The 13,308-nt window shown below is 34.5% G+C and overlaps 1 protein-coding gene across 5 annotated transcripts in view; it reads right to left on the bottom strand.

The window, feature by feature from the left end:
- The window catches only part of ATP8A1 (ATPase phospholipid transporting 8A1), a 98,239-nt gene that overhangs the window by 8,003 nt on the left and 76,928 nt on the right, over positions 1-13,308 (bottom strand). For all 5 annotated transcript variants that reach the window (XM_090139497.1, XM_090139496.1, XM_090139498.1 and 2 more), the window contains 4 exons: positions 10,741-10,797; positions 10,210-10,317; positions 2,494-2,582; positions 1,967-2,059 (listed from right to left, as the gene is read on the bottom strand). In XM_090139497.1, coding sequence (XP_089995623.1) covers positions 1,967-2,059; positions 2,494-2,582; positions 10,210-10,317; positions 10,741-10,797 — 347 coding nt within the window. The remainder of the gene's footprint in view (positions 1-1,966; positions 2,060-2,493; positions 2,583-10,209; positions 10,318-10,740; positions 10,798-13,308) is intronic.

Here is a 13,308-nt window from a genome sequence, read left to right as displayed (position 1 = left end):
GATCACTGCACAGGTAGCCTTGGAAAAAGGCTGTGATCCACTCTGGTGCCACAGCTCAGGTGCTGTGTCCCCAGTGTGTGCAAGACAGAAGGAGATGGAGCCCCATGTCCTGGGACCCCGCTGGGATGCTGTGGGATTAATAGGATGTGGTGAGAGATGCAAGTAAGTCACTTCATCAAAGCACTTCCTTAACAAAGAATACTTTATCCATGAAGGGTGAAGTTTAGTCTCTGTAAAAACACCCTCCCAGAAAAATCACCGAGGAAATAAATCCTTAAAAAACACTAAGATGTCTAATATCCATGGATTTGTATGTGAGGCAGATGCTTTTCTACATTTCAAAGAATACGAGCCCAAAAATGACTTTGTGGAGAATAAAAAAAGATATTTTAGCCGGTAACTGAACAATCTTAGCGAAGCCTTCCTATTTATTTAATTGTGACAAAATGAGATGACTGTAAAACCACTGGTGAAAACACCAAGTTCCTCTGATCTAAATAAGAATGGATGTGGGAGAAATTCTGGAGGTTGAAGGAAGAGCATACTGCCTACTGAGCATACTGAAATAGCTGAATTTGGGAATATGCGAGCATTCTTGGTAATGAAAGTACAAAACACTGAACAGATACATTACCTTACTTTCTTCTGCAGCTACAAGATGTCCCTCTTTCATAGTACTAACACCTGCTTTCCTTTCTGTAATTTATTCTTCTACCACTCCTTGAGAAATAGCATTCAGCAAATACTGCTTCTGGCTCAAAGGTAAACACACTGATATATGAGTTAACTTGGAGGAAGATCCTGCCCTGATGCTGCCTAAGAAAGATATGCAGCTAGAGAGAGGCATCCAAAGCAATGTGCTTAGATATACCACCCATTAGAAATGTTGGTCATCATCTTGGTATCCAGTGTCATTTAGTCTCAACTGGTTAAATTCCAATAAGTTGATTCCCACAGGACTGGGGGAAGGATACTATAAGATTAAAACAGACATGAAAACTAATCATCTTTATGAACAGAAGGTGCTTCCTGAAATTGGAAGTATGACAAAAGAAACATCTCGCATTTTTATGGTCTCCTTACATGCATACCTTTCTTCCTATAAAGCCTTCTTAGTTTAGCCCTTTACCACAAGATATCAGGGAAAACAGCAGTCCAAAATTGAAAAAGAAGAGGAAAATCAAATACCAACTTAACAAAAGCTTTGGCTTTTGTAAAACTTCACAGAAGTCATGAAAATGAAGGTAAGGAAAGAAAGTCCCAGTTCAGTCAAATGACACTAATGAAATGGAAGTGGGTAGTGGGAGGAGCATACTTTGTCATCTCTCAGTCCTTTTCAGGGTTACAAGTTATGCATGAGTTAAAAAGATGCAAGTATTTCACTAAGCACACACTAAGTTTTCATCTGAAAATTGTTCAATTTCTCAATTTTACCTTCTCCCTTTTCAAATTACCTGCCTGACACAAAACGGAGAATGTAATAACAGAATTGTGGAGGGTCAAGTTCAAGTTATTTCTTACCTCACAAAATCTGGTCAAATTTGTTTGCTCTTGACTAGCATTAGATACAGTGCCTGTTTGTTCTATTTAATTTCAACAGGTCTCTGACAGATTTTGCTGTTTTTTCCTATGTTATCAAGGACACTTTTATTTATTTTTTACATGCTTAAGCCCAATTCGTAACTATACTACTGAACAATGCAGGTTTAAACTGCCTTTGCTTTGATTGCTAGCACAAAGTGATAGGATTAAAGTTTCATCATCTAAGCTCATGGAAAAACATGCAGGCTGAGTAGACCCCAAACCTTTCTACAGACACCTACAGAAAATGCTTTTCATTCTATTTAGTTCCATGGTTTTGGAAAGTAATATTTTGCCTTTGATACGTGTATGAAGCAGAAGCATCATTATTATTACTAATTTTATTATCATATAGAAGACACTGATATGTAGATTTTTACAGTACCTCTTGCCATGTACAACAGCCCCAGGATCCTCAGACTTTGCTTCCAATTCCTGAACTTCATCTACTAGTGTCTTAAAAGTAGCTCTTTTTACTCTGTAAGTAATACAAAATACTGTCAGATTTACGATTTTTGAAAGCAAAAGATCACATTATTTTAACACTTATGTATGCACATTCAATATACAAATCCATTTTCCCAGGTAACTTAAAATTTAGCCTTAAATGTATAAATATGGTAAAGCAAGTCTGAATAATATATTTCATCAACTGTTCTTGCAAATTAGAAACAAAAAACAGGCATTAAATTATTGAAGTGCTTAAAATTCTAATAACATTTATAACCAGGGGTCTGAGACGGAACAAGACACCAGGTTTGTCAAAAAGAAGCTGAAAAATAATTTCATAAAATCAGAGCTGATCTCTATTTGCTTTTCCTACTGTTGTAATTAGAACATACTATTGATGTAATTAAGAACATGCTTAAAAGTCAGTACTTTTCCCATGAACATCAGTATTTTTGTACTCACACTTTATAAACTACATCAAAAAGCAAAGCTGTCATGGGAATACATAAAAGCCCCATCCAAAACACTCCAGAGCTGAACATCATAGCTGCCTGGAAGAAGAAAGCACAAGACATGATTATGTTATGAAGAGAACTGGAAAAAAACAAAACAAAAAAACAACGTAGAAACATCAATGACTTGGTTGAGACAATGAAAATCAAGTTTAAATGAACTGTTCTAGAATGTCTAATGTAAAACACAACTTTAACACCTTTGCTATAGAAGAACAGTAGACAGTAAGCACTACTTCATGTTAATATGCTGGTAAAAAGATCATGCTGCTTAGCTCTTTTAGAGAAGGGGAATCTACCCCTTCACATCCCTGCTCTATATTACTACACTGACGGTAGCTATTTCCATTAAAATCAGATTTAGTGACCCCGCTCAAGCCCATATCCCAAACTTTGTCAATATATCTCTCATTTGCAATCAACCCTAGCAGCTGTAATGATTTACTGACCCTTGCTATGGATACTGGATGCTGCTACAGTCATTTTGCACTGTAACTCAGACTCAAGTTCAGCTGTCTCCAATAGAACTCCCTCTACCACTACTCCCACACTGCTACAGACTCCCGCGCACAAACTGTTTAAAGATGAGAACTAACAACTAATTACATAATTATGTAAGTATGTTACATAGCCTTAAATGAACATGCTAATACATAGTGGAATACTTGTAAAATATGTTAATGCTCTCTGCTGTGTTTCCATTTTTATACACCTTCCTCTATTAATACATAGGATTTTCTTCTTTCTGTAACTTGTTTATTAGCATACTAAAACTAAATACAAAACAAATGCCAAAACATACTTCACAAGAAAATCTTTATTCTACTCTTGTAAGTACATGCTCAAGTATTTATATTAACAATATTATGGATGCAAAGAATTAAAAAAGCACAATACTGGAAGATTATTTTGCAGCCAGTATTAAGATACCTCTGAAATGAAATTAGATTACACAGAGATTAGAAATAACATTGCTACACAAGGATACTCTTTGAAATCCTTGTATCATTATTTGGAGACTAATTCCTTTGAAAAGCTAAACTTTAGTGCCTAACATAAAGAAGTTAAAACTCTACTAGTATCAATAAGCAGAACAATGTAAGTAGCTTGCAGTAGCTGAAGCCCAACTTCCGAATGCATATCTCTGAATATTTTAGAGTTATACTTGGTATGTTATGTGTGTAAAGCCTAAAATGAATTATTTTTCAGAAAAAAATTCTCAATTTCATACAGGCAAAAACTCCTATTCACCTCATTTTTGTATCCAAATCTCGACTGATTCTCTTAAAAGTGTAAGACTGTATTTGAACTGAAAATCTGGTAAACATTTGACAGCTATGTTGAAAGGACATAGATACTGCCCTGAGATTTTAGTAATTATTTTTGCCAGTGGTTGTTGGCAAACACATAAGTACTGAGCAATGACAGGTTCAAAAAACCCAAACCAATTCACAGCTTCAACGGGAAGGAAAAAAACCACCGATTTTCTTTTCTATCAGGATATGAAGAAAATTGTATTTGTGCAGTCCATTTATAAGCAAAACATGACTTTTGACATAAGTGATTAAATACTAATTTCCTAAGAAAACAGCTAATAGGACGTGTCTATCATAACTACATTTTACAAGATCTTTTATAATTAAATATAAATCAGACAGAATAACGGTTTCCTAAACAAAAACAAAAAGCAGAAAAACTTGAAGTACTTACAACTGTTACTTCCTATTATTAATAACATTTTTTAATTTATAGGACACAACTAAGAGCTATCCTTGCATTAGCCACCCTGTACTTAATGTTTGCTGGTGAAACAGCAAAAGTGATAATGTAGGTCTTAGGATGTTAATTCTGACCATTGTAATGCTAACTATGAATGAAGGAACAACTGGCGCCTACTATTCAGTCCATCCAGCCTTTGGCTTTACAAATGAACAACATGAATTGAGGCAAAAAAAAAAAGTTTTTCTGCGTCATATTTGAAAGCCTGTCAGATTTTTTTTCTTTTACAGAGTTAATCCAAACCTAAAAGATTTAAAGCCGACATTCGTGTTAAAGACAGAGGGCCTCTTTGTATTTTTTGGATGAAGAGGGGAAAAATAAAATCCCACAGAGGTATTTCCTTCCTTTCTGTACAAGAAAGCTCCCCCCTCACTCTGTAGAAAACATTTTTGTCTCTAACTTTTCACATCTCTCTACACATAGGCAGGTCATCTGGGAAATGGCAAACCAATCCTTTCCAGACAATGGCACTAACAGGAGCAGCCTGTTCTGGGGCCGGACTCTGGCTGCCTCTGTTCGTGGTTTACAAATTGTTCCTAATGTGAGAGATTTGTGGTCTATGCCAAGTTTTCCCCCTTTAGGCCTTGTGAAACCAAATGGAATCTGCCACAAAAGTGGCTCCCAGGGGAATTCAGAAGTAATCCAAAATGAGAGCTGGAAAGCCTAGTTTATTGTAGAACTAACAAATCCTGCAGGGAAGATAAATAATTTGTCGTCTGCACAGCTCATGCTCAATATTAGGACTTTCTAAAAATGAATTAACATTGCTTACTAAGTGCTACACACAGATTTATATTTTAAAGAAAAAGATGGACTGAAATTCATTCCTGGATTAGAAATCCTGCAGGCAAAATGTGTTAAAGGACATGTAATATTAGGAAATTACATGCCAAAATGAATAAAAATATTTCCTTTTTCTTCACTACGAAATGTTCTTCAGAAACAGCTATTAAAGATTTAAAAAAACAATAGCCTTTTAGAAGTAGAAAGAGAAAGACGAAGATTCTTGCTTTATTTTACTTCAACTGCTATGTATGTACATATCCTCTCCCCATGAACCACAGATCTATTAAAATAACATCTCTTCAACACCAACAACAGTTGGTTCAAGCAGCTCAAATCAACAAGTTTTTCTTCTCAGCTGCCTTCAGAGACAACTTCATTAGTTTTAGTTACATATTTTTCTTCATACATGTCAAAGTACTTAGCACTGTAATACTAAAACAGATCTGCAATTAATTCCCAGTGCAGCAGTCTCCATGAGGAGCTGTAGTCATGCCTGCAGTGCTTCTTTGTTCTTTGCAGTTAAAAAAATAAAAATCCCATCGGTCCTATTAAGTAGGAACTTTGCTTATTAGGTGAATTAAAAAGGCAGTCCCCCCACTTTTTGAAAATACATTCAAAGTAACAACAGAAAGCAGTAATTAAGACGCAGATAACAAGATATTTGCAGGCAGAATTCAGAAGTTCTTACTTGAACGATTCCCCTGTGAGACAAGAAAAATGGCTACAAGGCCCGCTGTCACTTTTTCCCCCAGTTTCTCTGATTTTCTTCAGCTAAGAACACTACTATGTCACTGCAGGGCCATGAATTTTCCTCATGGCAGATAGGTACACAGGAGAAAAGGTAACCCTCAGAGGGATGAAATATGGTTCCAGTAATATCAACACAAATAACAAATAACATTTTAAGTAATAAATACACACAGCTCATTATAAATCCTAAAGCTTCAAGAAGCATTACTGTGATGACAGAATATAAACCTTAATGAAGTCAATAGAACAATACAGGTTTGCAAATCATCAGATTAGCATTTATCTCTGACCACAGTAAGACACTTGAGTCCAGAAAAGGATGAAATGCAAGGATGAACCTTACTACATATTTGCAGGACTGGCTTAGAAGTGTTTGTTCATTCTTCCTTTCTGAACTACATTTATACATACTTAATTCTCTCCTTGCATTTTCTGAAAATCTAGATTATTTCAAAAGTTATGTAAAAAAAAAAAAAAAAAAAAAAAAAAGAGCATCATCAACAAGCAACCACCAAAGAAGTACATAATGGTAAAACAAAATAAATACAGGAACAGCAAGAACTGACTAAAAATGTCTAGTACTAGGGACTAAGTACAACTAAATTGTATGGTATTAACACTCAAAATGGAGACCAACTAAAGAGAATTAAATGGAGACATTATTGATAAACTGGAAAAGAAAAATCGCTTATGAAAATTCCTTGCTTTTGGATTCCAACAGTGAAAAATTGAAAGCAAACTTCTTGTTTAAAGAACTTAATAAGTTAAAATGTGTAAAGTATTAAGACTGTGAGATACTAAAAGGAAATATGAGATTAATTTTGATTCACTTAAAAAAAATCCTCAATAAATCGTCAAACTCTTTTATGAAGCAATATTTTCCATAAAAATATACATGCAAAACAAATTTTACTTCCCTAAACAAGAGGGTCACATAGGTATAGGGAGGAAGACAGACACAGATCAATCATTATTGTTTTGGAGTTCTGGAGAACTTTACAGTGCATATCTAGAGTATAAAAACAAATTAAACAGTTCTGCAGATACTGAACTTTTGCTTTTAATCTTAATATCATACTTTCATTTCCAGTAAGTCTTATAATTTTTAGCTACTTCATTAATCAGGTGTATAAAAAAAAACAACACCCCCCTAAAAAACTCAAAGCATAAAACAGCATCAAGAGAATCAGGATTTGTATAAGTGTAAAATAGACATTAAGTTGTTCATGCTTCCCTCCCAGTTATATCCTTTTAACTTGAATCACACTCATATTTGTTTCAGAAAAATAACTTATGCTAGCATAGAAATTTAGCATTTTTATTGCTTTAATGGAAAGGTTCTATGAGCATTAGGTTCTACTGACACCCACTTGAATAGTTACTCTGAGTTGGTGATGTAAGTTACAGAAACTTCATTAGTTTCTGCAGTAATTTTTTTACTTAGTTACTGCAAGAAGATTACACAGACAAAAATACAGAACAACTAATTGCAGCATCATTTCTTTCTTTCAGGTGCTATATTGCACAATATGGCAAAACAGGAAAACAAAATTTCCCCTGCTAATCCACTCAATGACAGATTGTAGATGTGTTTTGTTCAGCATCATACAACACTTTTCTGCATATGGAAGAGTTTATACAAAGTAAATATTGAATAAGAAGAGATCCGTAATTTACTTTTAGTTACATATGCAAACTACACGTGGCTTTAAAATGAGAAAATATTGTAGGTGTGCTTGAAAACATTCAGAGTATACTTTGCTTATTCTCTTTGTGAATGTTGTATGTGAAAGAAAACTCAGTTAGTGTAGAAGAGATTCACACAGTTGGCTTACTCAGATCTACAATGAAAATGTTCTTTCTGTAGTGCAGTGGCACCTTTTTCCAAATGAAATGGCTTTCCAGTTTCAGACCAGGTAAAGTCACAGCACTGTGAAATTAAAGAATGAATCTGGACACAGGTTTTGGCCACTGAGTTAGTACTGGAGAAAACAAGCAGTTCCCAAATCTAATCCTAGGATTTGTACAAAACCTATTTATAAAAAAAACCAAAAAACAAAAGAGCAACAACAACAAAAATAAAATCAGACATTCCCTTCAGCATATTTTGTCTGACCAGGCTGAGGCAAAATGGACAGAAAGCTACTGAAACACAGGTCAGCTTGTTTCTTTAAGTTCTGCCAAACGTACCTGTGTAAGTGCAAGTGTTCAAGTGTGACTTATACATTTGAAGGAATCAGACAAGCAGCATTTGCATAGAAACGTAGAGATGTCCATGTGCATTTCTTTCTACCATACCACAGTATGCTTTACAGCTGTGAATCTTTTAGTTTGAATACTTCGGAGAGGCCTGGACTTCAGCAAAACCCAGCGAATCTGCCCTGGAGGCTTTCAGGATAGCGTACAAAAACCCTGGCTCCCACCTGAGGCACTGTATTTGTCAATAGGACTGTCTTTGTCCATAAAGAATATACCTCAAAAAGCTAGATGAGTTTTTAAAATGAGCACTTAAGAAGCTTAAGAGAGACCATTCCAATGTTAGAAGCCTCTAGCTATATTCTTAGGAAAAAAACAGAAGGAAAAAGCAACCTCTCCAACAACTGTGTGCATCTAGTGCTACTATGTATACAAAGCCACAAATTCCTACTAACAAAATAACTAGATACATTTCAATCATGGATACATTTTTACTCAAATTCATTTATTTAACTTAGTAAGTCACATTACTTTGGTGTCACATGGAATCCAAATTGCAAGAGTATTTACTTTTAATTGGCAGAAACCTCACTTTACAAGCAAATATTTTGCAAAATTTGTAGGAAATGCATTCCTATCAGTGATATCTTTTGTTTACAGCTCCAGAGACTGAACATGCATTAAGTAAAATATTCAGCTATTTCAACTGTGAAGTAGCCACCTCTATGCCTTACCAAGTGCAACACAGCATGCTGCTCACACTGCTCTTACTGCTACAGCCATTCTTCTGTCTTGAACAACAAGACAGTGTAAAAACACAAAACAAAAAAACCAACCAAATCAAAACCACACATGACAAATTCCAGATATATTCCAAAATTTCTTCTAAAAATATAATGAATATGAAGAAAAATGCTTAGGTGCAATAGCTTTAATCAGTTTAGAATAATGCATGTAATTCTTTTTTTTATCATTTATTTATTTATTTATTTGAGTAATGGATGCAAAAGTTAACATAAAATCTACCTATATAGGAACATTAGAGGTTATAGCAGAGAGGAAAAACGGCAAGAAATTATATAAATTTCATTCTCTTTCTTTGGTGCCTAAGTATGTAAGAAGTACTTAAGTCAACTCCTTGTGTTTTTCATTGTAATTTAGTACTTACATAAATGAGTACATACTTGTTTTCCCATAACATCTTATGTGGGTGGTGAGATTTGCGGGACTGATTTAACTCCAAGCAAGGGAGGGATATTCATTACATTTCCCCCAATGTGCAGGTGTTTTTAAATTGCTGAATTACATGATTGAAACAAAGTTAAAAGCATCTATCTATTCTACTTGTATGTGGCTTGATCTTGTTGATGTGATTTGAGAACAATCAGAGGAGTATCTTTTTGAAACAAACAGGTATTCTCACCTCCTTATTCCCAACAGCCATGCCCAGAAATAGATATTAGTGTCTGCAGAATAAATACTAAGCTTCAGATGTTTTTAGAAATGAATGGTTTTGAGAATTTGGGACTGAAGTTCCATCAGATCAGGACAAGCAGCAATTGCGTATGTTTTGTGGATTTAGTACTATTTGCAATAGTCACAACAGGTTTACACAAATAGAATAATAATAAAAGAGAAACCAAAATTTACGCTAAAAGATTAAAGAAATGGTACAATAATACATTCCAAGCATAACACTAATTGAAAAGTAAATGTGCGCATGATGATCAGCTGCTTATGCAATGTTGCGGCAACTCAAATTTCTGATATATAGTAGAGTTTCGAAGACAGCTTTTAGCAAGGTACTACATGTGCTATTTAACTATAAAAAACCTCCAGCCAAGCCAGTGCTGTAATTTTGAGTTCTGAATTTGGTTAAGACATCTCTTTAGAAAAGTAAAATTTGTGATGCAGCTTATTTGTCAACTCTCCCTTGCTAGACCATATAATCACAGCATGTTATCTGAGCTTTTTTTCCAGAAGAGTAAAATTTCATCCTGTTTTCAATAAACATGCCTTCCACATTGCAGGTATAGTAAGAAGCAAACATCTTACGTATCTCTAGCTAAGAGAAAGATCCAATACAGATTAGGTATGAACTAAAACCTGAAGTATTCTTTGTGCACATGTGGAGATCAGTTAAAATATACTTTACCTCTCCAGACATATCGGGTGCCATAGGAATGACTGGCCACAAAGAAGAGTAGATTCCAAAAAACACTACCCAGAGTGCTATACTGCCCCAGATAGCTATATGGCTGAACTGTTAAAACAAAGAAAAACAAAACAATCATCGTAGATGTATTATGACATAAAAAAAGACCTTTGCTACTTACTGTTTATGATGCATTTCTGATAAACATTCCAATGCCTGGTATTAACTGTTATAGTTTCTTAAAGCAAGCTTATATTTTCAGCAGCAATGTCATTTACATTTTAAACCAATTTAAGCTTAATTACAAACAATTCAGTCATTTGATTTTTCTGGGATAATTCTAAGCCTTACTCCAAATTCCTCCTTTTCACTATTCACCATTTTTTTAATGTAGGTATCTTCTGCCTTCCCATGAGTTACCACAATTTAATTTGATACTATAGCAAAAGCCACACATAATAAGAAAAAAACAAATATTTATCCATCATACTTTATAGTGCACTTGAGAATGTGATAAAGACATTTGCTTACCAAAGTCCAATATGAGGTCTCTAATCCAGCCTTCAAACATACAGTTAGAACCACAAACTTTAAAAAGAGAGAAGAGAGAGGGGGGGATTCTTATTTAAGATGAAAATCTTACTGAACACATACAAAGTTAATTATTTGGTTAATCTTTCAGGAGAACATAGAATAAGTGGTTTAACTATTTCTGTAATTTACATTATGTTTACTTGCACAAATAAGAGAAAGGATAACCAATCTCTTCAATTTAAATGAGATTTCTTTAATAATATTCAACAAAGTACTGTCTGTGTGTCAATGCACATGCAGGTCAACGCAACAGGTTCCAATGTACCAACACAATAGAAATTTTAAAAACAAAATGCAGTCATTTCTATAGAGCTGCAGAAGCTAGGGAATGGCCCGTCTGATTTAAAATAATGTGCTCCAAAAATGTAGAATTCTTAGCAGCTCCAAAATAAAATTATTTTAGACTGTGCTAGATGCACTTTACCTGTTTCTCTGTAAGCCTGTGAGTTTAGATCTGAAGTTTAAGTGTCCATTTGAAATAACCAAGTAAAACGAGACTACAAGCTTTAAAAATAAATGCAATTAATGAGCAAGTAACAAAGTATTGAGGATTATTATTTTCAAATAATAATCTTCATTTGTTCTGTCCGGAATACTCTTGTTTTATATTAGGAATTTCCTAATTTCCCTTGCATCCTGGAATGCTGGAAGTTTGCCTTTAACCAGGTTGCTAGTTTCTCTTTCTGCGTTATTTTGGTAAACAGAGAGGTGTGTGAAAAGTATTCCAACTGTAGTTCACTGCAGTTGGTAAGAGATCATAGATGGTCTTTAGCTATTGAGAGGATGACTTCAACTTTCTACAAAAAGAGAGATTCTGAAGATACAGATGCTTGGCTGAAAACCTGCAATTGCTTTACATTAGTCTTAGTTTAAAAAGTTGCTTCAATTCAGCAGTATTTTGTTCAAGAGTCACCTTCACCAAACTCAGAAAAGCCAGAGCCAACACTGACAGTCCAAAACCTATGTTCTGCATACAAAAAGCACATAGAATCTGTTTTATGTCATTTTCCTTCTTCTTTCTCATTTTTTATCTTTTCTTATTTTGACTCTTTTTTTTATGGAGCAATCCTTGAACACATCATGTTATTCTCCAATATGATATGTTCCATTTTAATTTAGAGATGAGTAGTAGTTGAAAATCTAGAATCCAACAGTAATGAATAGTCAATTAAACTGTTTATCTCTTTCCTTTCAAATTTACAAAAACAAGTTTTATATTCACTAAGGAAATACTGGATATAATTTTAGCACATGCATAAACAGGTATTATAAGTTTTGCTTTATCTACAATCCAAAATACACAAGACCAAAAAAAAGCTACAAAGACAAAATCCCACTAGAAAGCTTTCACCCTACTTAAAGTTTTATGCTTTTAATCTGGAGCCTGGAGTACCTTGTTTCAACTACTGGTTGAATTAAAATGAAAAAAGAAAAAAAAAAAAAAAAAAAAAAACAGTGCCACAATGTCATTATTTAAAAATGGTGTGAAATCTCATTAGAAGAAAATTAAGGAGCATGATGAGTGTTATAATTTACTTAGTCTATCCAGTCACGGTGCTGTATTTGGATGCATGAAAAAATGAATTATGGAGAAAAATACTTCCCACTGTTACATGTGCTTGCTATTTTTGAATCTGACATAAGAGAAGAAATTATCCTTTAGGATCAGTTTAAGAAGTCTCATTGCATAGACCATGCACACAAAACAAAAACAGTGAAGGCTGCTGTCAAAGGAGATACTGGCTGTGTGAATAAATTCCCTCTTCATATTATATTGTTCCACACCCCAAACTGAAAGTCTCTCATTTCTTCAAGAGTACTCAAGAACTCCTTGAATTCCTTGAATATCCAAGGATAGGAATACAGCAATTGCAACATTCACTCCTCCCAAGATTTTCAGTGTGAAGGGAAGGGAAGCAAAAGGAAGAGCAGGTTGTCTGGACTTAAAATGGTTAAGTAATAGTTTATTTGGAATTCTTGACCATTTTATAAGACAGTAACAATCAATTAAGACTCTCAAGACAGTGAGGTTTCAGCTCTCGAAATAGAAAACCAGTTGCAGAAAGTGACAGAAGAATTGCACTGTCTGTTGTGACCTCTAAATTTTTACGGATGCAGCCTGACAAACAGTAACAACCAGCTCCACATCTGATACTGAAAGTATCAGAATTGAAATAATTTCTCAAGGCAGTGGAAAATACTACTGTAAATTTAAAAAAGCAGGCTTTGATGTTTGTGAGCCACCTGATATAACAGATGATACTCAGATGTGCTAAGATTTCAAGACTGCCATCAGATGATGGATGACAGTCCAAATAATGTAAGTAAACCCTAATCCACTAACTTAATCTGTATAGCATATGTAACTTGTTTTCTTCTGGTGTCAAGCTTGGCTTTCAAAAGGAGACACAGAGCAGAACCACTACCAGGATGAAATTCTGAGACCATTTCAGGACAGAACTTCAGCTGTGATTACAGCAGTATGTTGAATAATTGGGTTTAACA

This window comes from Phasianus colchicus, chromosome 4, assembly GCF_987193195.1.
Source record: "Phasianus colchicus chromosome 4, bPhaCol1.hap1.1, whole genome shotgun sequence".
Lineage (NCBI taxonomy): Eukaryota > Metazoa > Chordata > Aves > Galliformes > Phasianidae > Phasianus > Phasianus colchicus.
This window is presented reverse-complemented; position numbering and strand designations above follow the sequence as displayed.